This window comes from Crotalus tigris, unplaced genomic scaffold, assembly GCF_016545835.1.
Source record: "Crotalus tigris isolate CLP2741 ecotype Arizona unplaced genomic scaffold, ASM1654583v1 scf7180000019553.37968852642:3898890, whole genome shotgun sequence".
Classification (NCBI taxonomy): Eukaryota; Metazoa; Chordata; class Lepidosauria; order Squamata; family Viperidae; genus Crotalus; species Crotalus tigris.
The window spans coordinates 2,515,424-2,533,770 of record NW_024097591.1 but is presented as its reverse complement, the minus strand read 5'-3'; the positions used below and the strand labels follow the sequence as shown (position 1 = coordinate 2,533,770).

The following is an 18,347-nucleotide window of genomic DNA, read 5'->3' as shown; positions in this document are numbered from 1 at the left end:
TACTACTACTACTACTACTACTACTACTACTACTACTACTACTACTACTATTGAACACCATCAGCATTGGCAAAATCCCCATCGGTCAATTGCAAAAGGCAGCTTGAGTTGTGTGAGGAGCCTTTTAACACAACTGCATCTGCCTATCCCAGGTCCAGGGGAAGGACTTGATTGACAGATAAAACACATGCATCTGATTTTCAGAAATGCATCTGATTTTAAGACGTGCATCTGATTTTCAGAAATGTATCCAAGTTTCAGAAATGCATCTGATATTATGAAATGCACCCAATTTTAAGAAATATGTCTGATTTTATGAAATGCACCCGATTTTAATGCACCTGGTTTTAAAAAATACATCTGATTTTAAGAAATGCATCTGATTTTCAGAAATGCACCCGATTTTAAGAAATGCATCCGATTTTAAAAAGTTGCAACTTTTTTAAAGAAATTGCAGCTTTCTTTTCGGAACCGCATCAATGGCCCACATCAACTCAACCTCCTCTCCGCTTTGTTCTCCTGATAAACCCAAAAAATTATAGCTGGGTTTTTTTTCCAGCGCCGAGACAAAAGCCTTCCACCTGAGTGGTGAGCTGGCCGATTCTTGGAATCTGCAAAGCCCGTAATTAACCCTCTATCAGAAACAGGAAACAATCTTCTCCCAAAATCTGGGCCAGAAGCCTCTTGTCACCTGCCCTGCCTTGTCCCAGTGCCGTCGTCCGGGTTTTGCTTTCGGATCTAAAAAAAGATGAGTGACGCAGAGGTGCCGGCAGAAACTCGGAGAGCAATGAGGGATGATGGATGGATGGGAAGCTTGCATGCCCGCTGGCAAAAATTGCATTCCAAACTTGGAAAGTGGGGTGCTTTTTTTTAAATTTCGAAGTTTGGGCTCGCTCCCCAAGGAAGCAGCGGACGGAGTAGCGTCAGAGTGAATCAGATGGCGTTATTCATGCCCACGAGATTTTTGGGGTGCCTGGTTGCTATCAGCTTATCGGGGTGATCTCACGCTGAGATTGTGGAAAAATGCCACAGGGAGATGAGATAATCCTGAATATCTGAGCCAGTAAAATACAGGTGGTCCTTGCTTTACGACTGCCAGAATTTCCACTGTGAGCGAGGCAGGTGGCTAAGTGAGTAGTGTCCGATTTTGTGATATTTTTTTTTTTTTGTAATTTGAGGACTATTATTTTCCTGCCTTTTACCAACTTCCTGCCTCTATGTTGCTTTCCTGCCTCTTTTTCCTTTTAAAAAAATAAAAAATAAATAAAATAATAATAAAAAATAAAATAATAAAATAAAATAAATAATAAAATAAATAAATAAATAAAAATAATAAAACAAATAAAATAAAAATAAAATAAATAAAATAATAAAATAAAAAATAAAATAAATAAAATAATATAAAATAAAAATAAAAAAATCAAAAAATGAAATAAAATAAATAAAATAATAAAATGAAATAAGATAATAAATAAATTAAATAAATAAATTAATAAAATAATATAAAATAAAATAATAAAATAAAATAAAATAATAAAATAAAATAATAAAATCCACCTTTCACCTCCCAGCTAGGCTGACATCACTTCGGCGGCGCATTCCCGCCTGATGAAAAGGAAATGCTTTTCAAATTAGGCCTCGGCAATTAACCTGGAGAACTCCTCGCCACAGGATGTTAGCGCCGAGGCGAAGAACGCCGATTTGGGACGCGGGCCAAGCCAGGGACAGCTGTTCCCTCCCCAGGAATGATAACAAATGATTTCGGAGGCTGGAATGCCAGGGAACTCGCTTCCCAGATTGCAATCAATAGCTGCTTAGCATTCCTCGGCGTCATCCGCTCAGCAACCGGTTTTGCAGATTGCAATCAGCCTTAACTCATCGCAAACCTTTGGGATGGGTCACAGCTCCCTAGAGGATCTGGGCGCAGCCGATCGCCCCCAAATCTCAGGCTTCCGGTTGACGGTCAGATTTTTCCAAATCCAATGGGATGACATCCTTGCCTCAAAAAAATCTTACAACGGGCAGCCTCTCTGGACGTTATCCAGGAAGGGATTTGAGAGAGGTGGGGGTGGGGTCTCATTTCTTCAGGGGGTGGGGGTCCACTACAGGTAGGGCTCAGGTTTCAACCACAATGGACTCCAAAGTTCACATTGATAAGTGAGACATTTGTTAACTGAGTTTTGCCCCATTTTACAGCCTTTCTCGCCACCGTCGTTAAGTGGATCACTGCACTGTTAAGTTAGCAACAGGGTTGTTAAGCGAATCTGGCTTCTCCCCTTGACGTGTCAAGAGGAGATCACGTGACCCCAGGACTCTGCACTGTCATAAATACGAGTCAGTTGCCCAGTGTCTGAATTTTGATCACCTGACCACGGGGAAGGATGTGATGGTCGTAGGTGTGAAACACGGTCCTAAGTCATCTTTTTCAGTCCTGTTGTAATGTCGAACGGTCAGTAAATGAACTGTGAGGGGGAAAGAGGCCAACGACTCGTCCTCGCACCTACAACAGGGGCCGCGTTCCCCACAGCCATGGGATCAAACTTTGTACGCTCGGCAACCGATTCATATTTATGACGGTTGCAAGTGTCCCAGCATCACATGATCCCCCCTTTTGCCACTTTCTCAGATTCACTTAACAACTGCGTTACTCACTTAACAACGGGAGTTGATTCGCTTAACGATGGTCGGCAGAAAACGCCGCAAAACGGGGCAAAAGGAAAAGTCCTGGTTTCGAGCAAGCGAGGTCTGCTTAGAAAGAGATTAGAAGTCAACCAGGGGTGACAAAAACACACCCCAGTCGCACAGGTGGCTGCCAGTCGCGCCTCGCTCGGCTCGTAAAATGCAGCATCCGCATAAACCGCTGCAAATCCCTCGGATTAAAACGCCAAAAACTTCCCTGCCAGCCACCCAGAAAGAACGCGACACCTGTCCCATCAAGACTGAAAGGTGTGTGTTGTCTACTAAGGCGGGTCGATAGGCAAAATAAATCAATAAAAGCCACATTTTCAATTCCCATGCTGAGAAACGGACCGGCGGAGCCCTGAACCGAGTTATTTTTTTTCAAAAAAAGTAATTTAAAAAGGCCATCGATTTTAAATTCACCGCTCACATTTTTTACAGTCAGATGCATTCGAGATATTTAATGGGGTATCCAAATCCAGCTGAGCTCTAGAGGGCAGCAAAGGGGTGATGTGTTCAGCCTCTTTGCTGCCCCCTGGTGGGTGTTCCCAATACTTGCAGCCTAGATAGGACTGCTCTCTTTTAAGGTTAAAACAGGCTGCAAGTTTAGCCCGTTGGCTGTTTTGAAGAGCCCCCTCTTTTTAAAAGGGGAAATAGTCATAAAAAGAGAGTGAAAGGGAATTAATTCGTCTCGCGCCAGTAAATCGAGGACTATTTGCCTATAAATAAATGGGCTTGGTATCTTTAATATCTCTGGCCATTTTTTTTAGTGCATTTCTGCATTTTGGGGGTTTGTGCTTTGGAGCAATCTGACTTTTGAGAGAGAGAGAGGGAGGGAGGGAGGGAGGGAGGGAGGGAGGGAGGGAGGGAGGGAGAGAGAGATGATAAATAAGTGATAGATGATAGTTTGATAGAGAAATGGATGGACAGATAGACAGCTAGACATAGAAGACAGATAATACAGACAGACAGAGATAGATAGATAGACAGACAGACAGATAGATAGATGATAAATAAGGGATAGATAGATAGATAGATGATAAATAAGGGAGATAGATAGATAATTGATGATAAATAAGGGAGAGAGAGAGATGATAGACAGACAGACATGTGCATTGTATCCCAGTTAAAGATGGAATGAAGGAAGCCAAACATAAGTTTTAAATTAAGAGGCCTCTCCTTCTTGAACCGATTAACCAACAGCTGCTAAGGTGCAGCCTCTTACTAATCCTGGATTAACGAGAACAATCTCATGCTCGAGAATGTCTCAGAGCAGCTGTCAAGGGCGCGTCTTGGAGAATGACAGCGACAGGCCAACCCTCCAGATCCTGACCAAAATATGCCACCCCTCCCCCAAAAGGGCAAAGACCCTTTGGCCTTCCCCAGCCTGGGCCTTGACTATCCCCTCCTGGAGAGCAGGGGGACACCCTCTCTGCCCTGCCTGGTGCCATCGGAGGGCCTGGCAAAAGCCCAGGGGGCCATTTGGCAATCATGCCACGTGGGATGGGGGGGGATTAGTCAGAGGAACACCCCAAAGAGGGCAGGGGGGGGTAGGTGGAAAAAAGAGGGAGAGGAGGGATTTGTCTTTAAAAGGAAGCCTGTCCTGGTCTCGTGACCCAGGGGCCGGGCGTAACTTTGGATGGGAGTTACAGTCTCTCTCTCAAATAGACCAGCTTGATAAACAGAGGCGAGTTGGACAGGCAGGCAGGCCAGGACAGGAAAGCTGCCAGAGCCCAGCCAGACAAGCCATCATGCACGGTAAGGAATGCAAGGGGGGCTGGCACACACAATGGTGGCGTTGTGGGTGGGCAGGGGGGGTCCTTTAAGAAGTTTCAAGTTTGCAAAAAGCAGCCCAGCATTGGCAGATGGCCCCCTTCCACTTGAAGAGACCTTGGTCCGCTTGTGCATCAATCGATCGATCGATCGACTTATTGATCCATTCACACAACCGGACACGTTCAGAAGAACAAAGTGGAAAGGGAGACTTGGGGGAAAGAGGAAGAGGGGGCTTCAGGGGGGGGCTGTGGCCTAAAGCAACTCTGAAGAAGGCAGGCTGCGTGTCGTCCAAGCTCTGGCACAGATTCCCATAACACCCAAGATCCGGGTTAGGCAGTTGGGCACCGAGATGGGGGAGGGAAATGCCAGTTTTTTCTCGACGGGCAGAGAATGAGATTTTCCTCTTTGGATTTGGAGATGGTTTGGGAGGGGAAGTATGCCGCGCCTCGGTTTGACCTTGGTTGGGGGGGGGTCTTGTGAACCTGCCTTGTTCTTCGCAAGATAGGGGGAAATTGTGGCACCCCTTCCTCCTTCCCCAGCCGGCCCGGAGCCCTCGATCCGATTCCTCCCAACTTCGGAGGTGGTTGAAATATGACAGGTCAAGTTGAAACTTGTCAAAAGTTTTGTTAACATCCAGTCTGGAGTTTAAAAGGAGAGAAAGGGAGGGGGGGGAGGAAAAAAATCAGAGTTTTTGACTGCTTTGGGCAAATTTTCTGCAACCTGGCGCCCTCCAAAAATCAGGCAAAGAAGATTTGGAGCCAAATTTATCAATAATCCGAAATCAGTTTCCAGTAAAGGATTGCAGGGAGTCCTCGGTTTACGACACTCTGTTTAGTGACCGTTTGACGTTGCTTAGTGGCCGTGTGATTTGCCGATCCAGCACAATGGATCGTTTTATGATTGGGCAAAAAAGGTCATTTATTTGGACGGGACTCGCTTTAAAAAAAACACGCCTTGCTTAGCAGCGGAAATCCTGGTCGCTAAGTCGAGGACCCGCCCTCATCGAGTCATTTAAGCAACAGCTTTCTTGAAAATGGCCGGGGAGGGGAGGGGAGGCACTCCCCCAGGGCTTTCCCTAGCAAACGGCGCTCCGAGGTAGACTTCTCCTGGATAGGGAGGCTCCACCGGGTTACTCAGCCTCGGCCTCCCGATAAACTTCTGCCACGTAAACCTGCTCTCCTCGCCTTCCTGCGGCACTGTCACTTTCAGAGTTGTGGTGGGGCTACTCCCGAGGCAAGGATGATGGTCACTGTAGTCTTTAAGAGCAGTAAAACCCACGTTGGGACCTCGCAGCAAAGCCAAAGAGAGCTGGGCCCTTCCCCACCTTGTGGCCATGAGTTCCACAGGCACGATTAAGCTCTACCGAAAGGGTTTCCTGTTGACAGGAACCAGGGAAAACATGAGGAATTCCTGTTGCTAATTCAAATTATTACATGGGACAAATCTCTCTCTCTCTCTAGGTATATATATATATATATATATATATATATATATATATATATATATAGTTCATCTGTATCATCTATCTATCTATCTATCTATCTATCTATCTACTTGCCTGCCTCTCTGTCTCTCTATCTCTATCTCTCTAGCTCAATCTCCATCCATCTATCCATCCTGTCTATCATCTCTCTCTGTCTCTCTGTCTGTCTCTCTCTATCCATCCATCCATCCCAGGTGTCCCTAGAGGCTTAAGACTAATTTGAACTTGGGGCCGCCATTCAGCCACAGGGCGTGTCTTTTCACCCCACCCCTCCCCTGATTTATGAATGGGTTTGGTCTCTTGCTATTTTTTCCCCCTTTATAATTCATCCATTGCACTCCGCTCACTTTGAAAACAGAGAGCAAAAATCTCCTTAAAAACGAGCTGAAAATCAACTTTGCAAAAAAAAAAAAAAAAGAGATGGCGAAAATAAATAAATAAAAAACAACGACAAACCCTAACCCTCACCACCACCCCCCACAGGGATATTAAAAACAAACAAAGGAGCAGTAAAACAATCACAACCTGAAAATTAAAAGGGGGGGGAAGAATTAAAAAATGGGGAGACGCCCCGATTGCTCAAGCCGCCTGTCTCGAATTGGGAAATGCTAAAACTGGAGCTGGGAGGAACCGGAAACTGTTTATTTTACAGAAATAGCTGGAATTCATACAGGTGGTCCTCGAATTACAACCGTAACCGAGCCCCAGATTTCCGTCGATAAGTGAGGCAGTTCTTAAGTGAGCTTTGCCCACATTTTACGACCTTTCTTTCCACCGTTCTTAAGCGAACGGCTGCAGTCGTTAAATTAGTAACACGGTTGTTACAGGCTTCCCCAGCTGACTTTGCTTGCCTGTACTCATCATAAATGTGAGTCAGTTGCAAAACTTCTGGATTTTGATCCCGGGGATGACATAACGGTCGTACGTACGTCACTTTTTTCAGTGCCGTTGTAACTTGGAACGGTCACTAAATGAATTGTTGTAAGTTGGGGACTTACCTGTATTTTACTGCCTGGGCTCCAAGTGGAATCCAAAAGTGGATCCAAAAAGTGGAATATTTTTTCTTTCTTTAAAGAGAGCTCAGATCTCCCTAGAGAACTGTTCTGATTTAAATCTCTCCCTTTTTTTGTTTCTGAGCTCCTTGCTGTGAAGTTTGAGCTGTGGGAAAATAATTGGGGATTTTTGGAAACAACGACCAGTTGGAAAGGAGTCAAAATAAACAGGCCAAATTGGAAAAGAAACACCAAACTTTCTAAAAGTCCATGGCAGGAAACAATGTTTTTTTTTTTCTCTCTGTCGGGAACAAAAACGTTGATTTTCCAAGAGTTGCTTTAATGGCTCGCTTACCCCAAACTCTCCATGGCAACGGAAGAAAAACAGGTCCCTCTGTGCGGAAGAAGAAAAAAAAAAAGGGGGGGGGGGAGAAAATAGGTTTTTTTCTGTACAACTAAACAACAAAGGATCAATTTCATTATTCAAAGGATCATTTTAAATATCTTGATCAGTAGCAGGGATGATTCTACAAAGCTCAGGTCTCTGTGCAGCTAGTCCTCCACTTACAACATTTAGTGGCCATTCCAAATTAAATCCCTGAAAAAAAAGTCATTAAGGGTTGGTCCTCGCACTTATGACCGTCGTAGTCATGTGATCACCATCTGCAACCGTCCCAGCCAGCTAAATCAATTTTCTCAAAGTTGAGCACTTTAAGAGACTGGGGAATTCTGGGAGTTGAAGTCCATCCCTCTTAAAGCAGGCTGGCTGGGGGATTCTGGGAATCAAAATTGAAGAAACTGATGTACCCATTTCACAGAAAGGGAAAACCGAGGCAGCTCCACCCTGGGAAATCCCTAGGGACCCGAACGCCCATTTCTTTTATTGCAGGCCCTAACTGGAAATAGGCCGTCTGGGAAGAAGCTAGAGAAACTAGCTTGACTGGAGTTAGGCAAAGCAGTTGGCAACTCCCTTATCGCAAGCGGGGTGTGTGTGTGTATGTGTGTGTGTGTGTCCACCTCCCATGTTATCCGGTTCCTCCTCCTTCCTTCGGGGATGAATTCTTGAGAGGAGCCCAACCCCCCCCACTTTCTCAGGCTCTGAATTTGCACCCCCAAATCCCCATCGGACAATTGCAAAAAGGGGAGCCTGGCTTTGCACAATGGACTGCCTTGGTGCGGTTCACACCATCGCAACCAGCACAATTGCCCAGCCCGGGTCCTTGAGAAGGATCCAACAAGCAGACAAAAAAGGCTAAATCCAATCTAAACATCTGGCTGACTGTGCAAAGAACGATAACAACAACAACAAAATAGTCCTCAATTTACGTCAATTCTTTTAGTGACTGTTCAAAGTTACGACAACACCTTAAAAAGGGACTTAGGACCATTTTTCTTACTTACAACCACTGCAGCATCCCCCCCACGTGATCAAAATTCGGACACTTGGCAACTGACTCATATTTACGACGGTTGCAGCGTCCCAGCAGTCACATCATCCTCTTTCGTGATCCTCTGACAATGGGGAAGCCACTTAACAACCCTGTTGCTAATTTAACAACTGCAGTGGTTCACTTAAGAACAGTGGTGAGAAAGGCCGTAAAACGGGGCAAATCTCGCTTGACCAGCGTCTTGCTTAGCCACGGAAATTTTGGGGGGCCCTATTGTAGGCGTAAGTGGAGGACTTGCCTGTAACAGACCGCGTGGTCATGTTGAGCCAACACGATGTTGGCTTGAAAAAGCAAACATTCCAAGGTAAGGTTTCTTTTTGTGCTAGATTCCTTTTCAATCTTAAAAAGATTTGCTGGCAAAAAAAAATAATAATCAAAAAACCAGAAGCACGCCAAGCTTTAGTCAGTTTTTGCAAAAAAAAAAAAACCATGCAACCTCCGCGGAAAGCCACAACACGCCGAATGACGAATAACACAAAAACTCCAGACAGACCAGAATTGCAAGCGTGACTCGAATCCACATCAAATAGGCAAGAAACTGTGGTTTTGTTTTTTTGTTTTGTTTGTTTTTTACAGGCAGAGATTTAATTTTCCATTTAAATTCGACAACCTTGAGGAAGGTCTTAACTGATTCATTTCACAAAGCGGAAAGGGTACCAATGGGTGATCAAACCTATTTTTATTTTATTTTATTTTCAGGAGCCAAAGGCAGCATGACGGTGACAGGAGACTCTTCGGAGCTCGAGTGGGCTATCCAGACCCTGGTGAAAAATTACGAGAAATATTCCGGCAAAGGATGTTGTTGCCGCAGACGGCGAGGGATCAGCAAATCCGACTTCAGGAAGATGCTTAGCCACGAACTGAACCACATGCTGACGGTGAACAAGGCGGCTCCTGAACTCGGGTCCCGTCCGAATTTGAGCTCAAATGGAGGGGGATTTCAGATGGGATTTCAGGATTTTGTGATCATAACCCGCAAGATTAAAGTCGTCACACCTCTGTCAGTGTTTCTCAACTTTTAAGAGGGGTGGACTTCAACTCCCATAATTCCCCGGCCAGCAAAGCTATAAGCAAAGCAGGCTGGGGACTTCTGGGAGTTGAACTCCATCCATCTTAAAGAAAACACTGCCCTATATCAAATTAGCATGCTTGGGATCCTTCCTGGTTCTGACCTGGTCTACCTCGAAGGGCTGGTGGACTGAGCGCCAAGGAAAAAGAAATGCGAAAGTATGATGCTCTCCCTGTTTCTAGAGACTCCGACTCCCATTAGGGAGACAGTTATCCATTCAGGATGATGGGGACCCCAGGCCAGACAGAGAGAAGGCTAAGAAGAAACTTCCCAACAGTGAACAGGGGGTTGGACTAGATGACCTCTGAGGTTCCTTCCAACTCTCTATTCTATTCCATTCCATTCCATTCCATTCCTAGTATTCTATTGTATAGTATTAAATATATTCCACTCCATATTCTATTCTAGTCTGTTCTGTTGTTCTGTTCTATTCTATTTCTAATATTCTATTGTATAGTATTAAATATATTCTATTCTATTCTATTCTATTCTAGTCTAGTCTAGTCTAGTCTAGTCTAGTCTAGTCTAGTCTAGTCTAGTCTAGTCTTTCTCACTCTAAATTAAAGACATATATCCCTCCCCACCGCGCCTCTGAACTGGATGGAAATCAGTTTTCCTCATCCGCCTGATCCACTTTCCTCTACTTTCTACCCTCCAGGACACCAAGAACAGGCAGGCGGCCGATAAACTGATCTGCGACCTGGATGAGAATCAGGACGGGGAGATCAACTTCGACGAATATTGGAACTTGATCGGGGGCATCGCCAGCCCCATCTCCTGCCTGATCCGACAGCAGGAAGAGAATGAGAAATTCAAAAAATAAAGACCACCGGGGAATCAAAGGGAAATAATCCACTGTAATGACCTCAAAAGCCTCTTGACCCCATTGCTGACCCCTAGTTCCCTGCATTTTGGTCCTGCTAACCTTAAGAATGTGGGGCAGGGGAAATCTGGGGCAGGGGAGGGGGGATCCTCAGAAATTAAGGGAGTTGTCAAACTGTGAATAACATTGGAATAAAGGTTGGCGCCTCAAAACCCAGGACCGTCTCTCGTTTCTTTGTAAAATCTTTCCCCTCAAACAAGCTTCCGGTCCTCCTTGAGGCCAGAACAAAACCAACGGCCTCTCTGCAACAAAATACAGGTCGTCCTCGGCTTACAACACTCCCCTGCTTCTACGTTAAGCAGAGGGTTTTATTTATTTATTTTTAGTAAAAATAGATTAAAATTTTTTTTTACCTCACGGCCCCTGCCCACATCTTGTGGCAGGGAGTTCCGGAAGCCAACGAATGCACCTTCCTTCTGTTCTGCTTCAAATCTCCACAGTTTGAGTTTCATCCTAAGGAAAAATAGGGGCAGAATTTACAAAAGTCGTTTTCTTTACAGGGCGCACCGGGAATCAGGAAATCTGATTTAAGTCCGTCAGGTGTCTAAAATAACCTCAAAAAGAAAGGGGAAAAAACTCTGCCTCTAGTGAGATCAGAGTTTTTCAACCAGGGCAGCTTTAAAAAACCTGACAAACCATACTCAACAAGTTGTCCTTAATGGTGCTACGCCAATAATAATAACAATAATAATAGTAGTAGTAGTAGTAGTAATAGGCTCCTTGGGTGCAATCCCAAAACAACTGGATTGAACACCATTGGCATTGACAAATTCGCTATTAGTCAATTGCAAAAGGCGGCCTTACTAGGAACTGTTTCCATCCTGTGACGATATCTGTAATACCATCAAACATCCACATCTGCCTATCCCAGGTCCTGGGTAAGGACTCGATAGGTAGACAAAATGCCAAATCCAGTCTGAACATCTGGCTGACTGTGCGATGATCCATAATAATAATAATGTTGGAAGGGACCTCGGAGGTCATCTAGTCCAACCCCCTCGAATCCCACAGTCTTGAGATTCTCCTTAAGGAAAAACAGGGGCAGAATTTAACAAAGTCCCGTTTTTTTCTTTACCCGGTGCACAAAAATCAGGGAATCTAATTTCAAGTCCAGCTAAAACTATCCGTCAAGTCTCTAAATAACATAAAAATAAATAAATAAATAAATAAATAAAAATAACATGGCTCTGTCTATATCAGTTTAAGGACGGGTGGACTTCAACTCCCAGAATTCCCCAGCCAGCTTTTTTTTTTCACGCTAAAAAGTTTTTGCAAAAAATGAGTGGGAGGAAGCAGAAGCCAAATTCTGCATTCTGACCAGCAGAGGGCGACAAAGGGCTTTGGAGACACCAGTGGACCCACCCTTGCCCTGCAGTGACCCATGCCGGCCACCAGGGGACAGCACACAGCACAATATTACGGGAAAGATACACAGTGATTTCACACACACACACATACACACACACATAAACAGAGCTTTTTTGGGCAACTGGGAAAAGCTGGGAAAAGAATGGGCACCCTTTCAGGGCTCTTGACGGTTATTCAACAGGGAGAGAGGGAGGGGATGTTATGCCCTCTGCGTATGCTCAGGAGCTAGGCATGTGGGGGAAATGTCTTCTTTTTTCAGCGAAATGGTAGCTTCAAACGGCCATTAAACGGATAGTCGTAAGTCGAGGACTACCAGCAATGAGATTTAAAGCCAGCCTGGTCCAATCCTCCGAATGGGAATTTTATCCCGTTGTCGGTCACGAACAAACAGCAGCATCTTTCCTGGCTCAAAGCTGAACTTCGAACAACTCCACCACGCCTGTTGGATGACTCATCTCGTTAACATCCAGCATAGTCATCTCGGCTCCAGATTTTTTCGGGGAAACGTACGGTATGTGTGTGTGTGTGTGTGTGTGTGTGTGTGTGTGTGTGCCACTGGTCGAGTGGCGCAACTGAAGAGCCCAGCTGTAAAAAAGGACCAATTTAGGCATTTGTGCAAATATCCATTCCCCCTCTGCTCTCTTCTCTTTCTGCAGCTCTGGGTTTAAAAGGCAGTTTTTGTCTTTTAAAGTGCTGGTTTGAACTAGTGGTGAAGCCACCAGGTTAGTAAGTGGGAGACTGGGAGTTATAGTCCCGCCTTAGCCATGAAAGCCTGCTTGGTGCTTCTCTGCCAATCAATCACCAGGAGACTGGGAGTTATAGTCACGCCTTAGCCAGGAAGGTTGACTGAGTGAATTTGGCCCAATCACCAGGAGATGGTGGAGAATTCTAGTCCCGCCTTAGGCAGGAAAGTTAGCTGTTTGACTTTGGGCCAATCCCCAGGAGACGGGAAGTTCTAGTTCCGCCTTAGACATGAAAGCCCGCTTGGCGTCTTTCCACCAATCCCCGGGAGAAGGGAATTCTAGCTCCGCCTCAGTCATAAAAGCCGGCTGGGTGCCAGCTCACCTCACAGGCTTGTTGTTACAGGGAAAACTAGGAAGAAGAAGGCACATTGGATACGTCTGAGTGATTTGTGAAAATAATAACGGAAAGAAATAAAGGGAATATTGATCGCCCACCTTCCCTATTCTGCCAGGCACAACATGGCACCGCCGGGGGTGTGTGTGTCAAAGAGCACCCCAAACGGAAAGGGAGAAGACCCATGGAGCTTCCACTCCCAGGAGCAGTCTACCTCCCAATCCCAGTAGCTAGGAAGACGATCCTTCTGGGCTGGCTGGGATCCGGGGGTGAGGGTGGGGCACACAGAACTGGATTTCCGCGCTCTGCCGAGACGGTGCCAGGGAACAATGCGGGCATCAATGCGCGCTCAGCCTTCGGGAGCGGCTGAGAGGGTTCAGGACGTGGCCCATGGCGAGGGAGGACAAAGCGGGCCACGCCTGGCTACACACACACAACACGCACCACGCAGCAGCACAATCAGAAAAGGCATTCTGCAAGCCGCGGACCAACGGATGGGCCCGGCTGCAGGCAGCCATCCAAAAACTTCCATCAGCAGTCTCCCTTCAAAAGAGGATTGTTCGAATCCAGCCGGGGCTGCAAAATGCTTCCCCCCCCCCCTCAAAAAAAAAAAAAAAGAACGCTGATCTGCGGAATTGAAGCTTCAAAAATGGGGGGGGGGAATGGACGATGAGCACACCAGGGCAGGCAGGCGGAAGTTCAACCGGTGAAGCCTCCTCTCCTTCTCCGAATACCCAGGTTTCCACCCAAGCCGGCTGAGAATTTTAAGTTTAATTGTGCTCCTTTATTGATCCATTCATTAAATTAATTTTATCTCTGTATCAGAGAGATGGAGAGGGAGGGATAGAAACTATCCATTTAATAAATAGGTGAATAAATAAAATGAGCAAACTTAATTCCTCCCCTCCCCGGTCAAAAGTGGTAGCTGATGGACAGGAATCGCTGCCACGGTGTGGGAAGAGAGGCCCGGATTGATTGATCTATTGATTTTGGTTTTCAAAATTGATTTGTTGAGTTTATATGCTGCTCTGCTCGTTGTTTATAGAGGCCGGAAAATAGAGAGATAGAAACAGGGTAAATCATCAAAACCAATTAGAGTGACCAAAGATAAAAGACAGAGTTTTTTGTTTAAAAAAAAAATCCCATGGATCCTAATCCTATTCTGACTGTAAGCAGAACCTCCCTCGACCAGCACACTCTATCTGCAAAACCTTAAAAAAAAAAAAAAAGATCCAAGCATCCCAAACTAGGAAAACGAGTCATCTCAAAAGAGTTTTAAGGAAGCGTGTTCTTGCCTGGGCAGGAAAAATAAATACAGAGAGAGAGAGAGAGAGAGAGAGAGAGAGAGAGAGAGAGAGAGAGAGAGAGAGAGATGATCTGGCTGGATGCAAAAGAGATCCTCCAGAGTAAGAGGCAGTCTCCATGCGAAAGGCAAGCTTGGGGTGTGGGTGCCCCAAGGGGAAGGAAGGTCCAATTTCCAGCTCCTGGGAGGCTGAGATTACAAATCAGGCTAGGCATCCTGAAGATTTCCTGATTATATAACCGAGGAGCCGGTGGAACAGGTTGCCACTTGAAGTGGGAAAGTCTCCTTTTCTGGAGGTTTTCCAGCAGACGTGAGATGATTGTGTGTCAGATGTTTAACTTTAAGTGTGAGGTTAAGTTTAAGGCCTAAGGCTTAAGGTACGAGGTTTAGTTTAATTATTAGCTTTAAGTTGTCAGATGTTTAAATGTGAGTTTAAGTTTAAGTTAAGTTTGAGTTTAAGTTTAAGTTTGAATTTAAGTTAAATTTGAGTTTGAGTTAAGTTTGAGTTTGAGTTTAAATTAAGTTTGAGTTTAAGTTAAGTTTGAGTTTAGGTTTGAGTTAAGTTTGAGTTTGAGCTAAGTTTGAGTTTAAGGTCTGAGGTTTACTTTAGTCTACAGTTTAGGTTTAAATTTAGGTTTAGCCCAGCTTAGCTTAGTTTAGTTTCATTTAGTTATTATTTATTTGTTAAGTTTATTTACCACCCATCTCGCCATGGAGCTACTCCGGGAAGCTTGCAACAGTACAAGGGAAAAAATGATTTTAAAATGTAATCCTAACAATAGCAAAGCCGTGAATCAGTAAAAACAAAGCATGGAAGAACATTAATAGGAATGAAAAGAATTAGCCTCTGAATTAGTTTAATGGCAAGACCTCGGCTTACGACCACCAGAATTTCCGATGCTAAGCGAGGTGTCTGTTAATAACAGAGGGTTGTTTACCACCTGTATGGTTTATAGTTTATAATTTATAGTTTAGTGGCGGTTTCCAAGACTATGACCAGTGGGACCAGGATTTCCGCTGCTGATCCAGGTGTTGGTTAACCGAACCTGGTTGGATTTGGCAGCCTTTTCCATTTCCCAGTTGTCAACTTCCAAGGCCTGGGTGGGGCTTCATGGCCATACCTGTCCGACAGGTTCCGACAGGTGGGCTGGAGGCTGTGGCTCCTGTTGGTCTGGACTTGCAAGAGGCAGAGGTGGTATTTAGAAGATCTGCCACAATCAGAGGCTGCGGGAATTGTGCAAAGAAAGCCAGAGGAACTAGAAGGAGTAGTCGAGGCGATTAAAAGAAATAACCCCGAAGCAGAATAAAGCAAAATAGAACTGGGGAGGGGGGGCTGGAGAGGGGGAGACATGGGAGACCCAAAATCCTGCCCTTCTGTCTGTTCTGATAGCAATTGAACACCAGGAATAAATAAGCTTCTTCTTCTTCTTCTTTCTCTCCTTTCTTCATTCTCTTCCTCTTCTTCCATCCATCCTTTTATTTTCTCCTTCTCCTTCATCCTCGCCTACTCCATCTTTTTCTCCTTCCTTCCTTCCATCCATCTCCTTCTCTTCATTCTCCTCCATCCATTATCCCTTCCTTCTCCCTTCCTTTCCTCCTCCATCATCCATTTCCTTCCTTCCTACCTTCCTCCCCTTCCTTCTCCTTTCCTTTCCTCCTCCTCAATCATCCATTTCTTTCCTCCCTTCCTTCCTTCCTTTCCTCCATCATCCATTTCTTTCCTTCCTCCCTTTTCTTCTTCTCCTTCCTTCCTTCTTTCCTTCCCCCCCCCCTCTCCTTCCTCCATTACAAATGGGCTCATTTTCTGCCAGCTGCTGGAGATCTACTGGGCTCACTTTCTCCAGTCCCCGAGGTCTCCTGCCAAACTGGTTTGAGAAATGGTAGGAAATCTGGGTGAGGCTCGAACGCAGAACCGGCTGGGAGGGAAGAGCAACCGGAAAGGTGAAAAGGAGGATTAGAAGGCGTCCTGAGACGCAGAAGAAAAAGCCGGCGCAATCCGTATCTTTATAGCTGCTTTCCCACCCCTCCTTCTTCTCCTCTTTATCTCAGCTCGGTAAGTGACTTTCTCTCCTCCTTCTCTTCTTTGCCAATTATTCCTTCCCTAAATTTGTTTGCAAAAAGGAAGCGCAGGGGGCTAGCCTGGACCCCAAGATGCTTTCCAAAGTTATTTGAAACCCGGGTTCCTTTCACCCACTCAGGTCCCCAAAGCCCTCGGACTTTAAAAGAAGTTCAGAAGGGGGTCCCTGCAGAAAACTGGATCCTTGCTATTATTCACGGCTACGATGCTTGAAAATCAAAATACAACTCATGCCGAATAAACGTGTGTTGTTTTTCAGTTGAGTCTCACTCTGCTTCTCCTTTTCCCAAGAGGAAAAATCCTTTAGAAAAACCCTTTTCTCAATTCATGGCCCAAGAAAACGGCCTCTAAAATCTGCTTTTTTTTTTCTCCTAATTTTTGTTCACCTTCCATAATTCATTGAATGTAGGCATCTTTCTCTGTAGTGCGGATTTTTAACACAGAGGTCTTTTCTTAAAAAAAAAAAAAAAAAATCAAATTGTGAACTCTGTAGATAGTTCCTGACAGTTATGGCCAGAATTTTCGTTATTAAGCAAGGCAGTCGTTCAGCGAGTTGCGTGTCCAATTTTACGACCATTTTTCCCATGGTTGTTAAGTGAATCACCGCAGCTGCGAAGTAAATTGTGCGTTTTGTCAAGCGAACCTGGCTTCTCCCATCGACTTTGCCCGTCGGAAGAGGAGTGTGACCGTTTGGAAGCCCGCTTGGCATGAAGACGCGAAAGGATGGCAAATTTGGTGCTACGGAGGAGATCGGTTAAGGCACAACGTCCTTCTGGGGGGGGGGGCTTCTGCCAGCCGTAAAAAGGGTCCTTGAATCTTCCAACTCTTCTGCTTTTCTCCCCCAGAATCCAAGATGGAGACGCCGCTTGAAGAAGCCTTAGGCGTGATGGTCGAAACCTTTTACAAATATTCCGCAAAGGAAGGCGACAAATACAAACTCAACAAAAAAGAGATGAAGGAGCTGCTTCTGGAGGAAATGCCCAATTTTGTCAAGGTGAAGAAGGTGCTTGAAATGCCCTTCCTTCCTTCCTGCCCCCTCTAATCCATCCATCCTTCCTTCCTTCCTTCCTTCCTTCCTTTCCTTCCTTCCTTCCTTCCCCTTCTAATCCATCCTTCCTCCTTTCCTCCCTCCCTCCCTCCCTGAGCAGGGGGTTGGACTAGAAGACCTCCGAGGTCCCTCCCAACTCATGTTATTCTGTTCCTCTATTATTCTGGTGTCCAGGATCAGAGACCAACATCCTCCAGAGAGGCTCAGATTTTTTTGGGGGGGGAGGAAAAATGATCCTGGGCTTTATTTCAACATTGCTTCTTTCCTTCTCGCAGGGGAAGATCAACGAACGGGGTTTTGAATTTCTGATGGAGAAACTGGACAACAACGAAGACGAAGAATTAGACTTCCAGGAGTACGCTGTGTTTTTGGCCCTGACGGCCTCGCTCTGCTACGCATTCTTCCAGGAATGTGCGGACGAGAACAATCGGAAGCAATGAAGTTGGCGCTTGGGGTGGGGTGGGAATTTGGGGGGGCTATGTCTCTTGTGACGATCCATAGGAGGTCTCTCCCTGCTGGCAAATAAAGATATTTTTTTTTTTGAACACACAACCCTTGTTTGTCATAACCGATCTTTGGTTCGCCGTTTGGACATGAATCTCTGCCACGCCGCTTTGCAAAATGTAGCGACGATGGATAGAATCGGGCCTTTAAAAAAAACAAAAAACAAGCAAAGAATGCCGGTTAAAAAAACGGTATTTACGACCGGTCCTCACACAACCGTCGCAGTGATCAAAATTGGGGCGCCTGGCAAAAGCAGCACGCATTTACAACGGTTGCAACGTCCCAGGGGATCACGTGATCCCCACTGGCGACCTCCCCAGTCGGCTTCTAGCAAGCCAAGTCAAGGAGGGAAGCCGGATTTGCTTAATGACTGGGTGATTCGCTTAACGACCGCATGTATTTACGACGGTTACAGCATCCCGGGGGGGGTCACGTGATCCCCATTGGCGACCTTCCCAGCCGACTTCTGACAGGCCAAGTCAATTGGGGAGGGGAGGGGAAGGAGCCGGCTTCGTTTAACAGCGTGATTCCGATTGTGGTCGTACGCCGAGGCCTTGCCAGCCCAACGTTTTCAGAGTGTGAGATAAACACCGGGCGCCTTCAAGACAAGGGTGTGTCGAAAATGATAGGCAGACACAAT

At 45.6% G+C, this 18,347-nt stretch overlaps 2 protein-coding genes across 4 annotated transcripts; both read left to right on the top strand.

Annotated features, from left to right (window-relative positions):
- The first annotated feature begins 4,281 nt into the window (after positions 1-4,281).
- On the top strand, positions 4,282-10,277 carry S100A16 (S100 calcium binding protein A16). Its single transcript, XM_039363493.1, has 3 exons — positions 4,282-4,437; positions 9,078-9,256; positions 10,106-10,277. The coding sequence occupies exons 1-3, from the start codon at positions 4,431-4,433 to the stop codon at positions 10,268-10,270; spliced, it is 351 nt and encodes a 116-aa protein (XP_039219427.1). The 5' UTR covers positions 4,282-4,430; the 3' UTR covers positions 10,271-10,277.
- A 1,493-nt stretch (positions 10,278-11,770) lies between these two features.
- On the top strand, positions 11,771-17,748 carry LOC120316984 (protein S100-A2-like). Of its 3 annotated transcripts, XM_039363198.1 has the most exons (4): positions 11,781-12,209; positions 15,890-16,131; positions 17,001-17,158; positions 17,479-17,748. In XM_039363198.1, the coding sequence occupies exons 3-4, from the start codon at positions 17,009-17,011 to the stop codon at positions 17,641-17,643; spliced, it is 315 nt and encodes a 104-aa protein (XP_039219132.1). In that variant the 5' UTR covers positions 11,781-12,209; positions 15,890-16,131; positions 17,001-17,008; the 3' UTR covers positions 17,644-17,748. The 3 variants fall into 3 exon arrangements, with proteins under 3 accessions (XP_039219133.1, XP_039219132.1, XP_039219134.1); XM_039363199.1 differs by lacking the exon at positions 15,890-16,131 and having other exon boundaries at positions 11,771-12,209; XM_039363200.1 differs by lacking the exon at positions 11,781-12,209 and having other exon boundaries at positions 15,902-16,131; positions 17,001-17,149.
- The last annotated feature ends 599 nt before the right edge of the window (positions 17,749-18,347 follow it).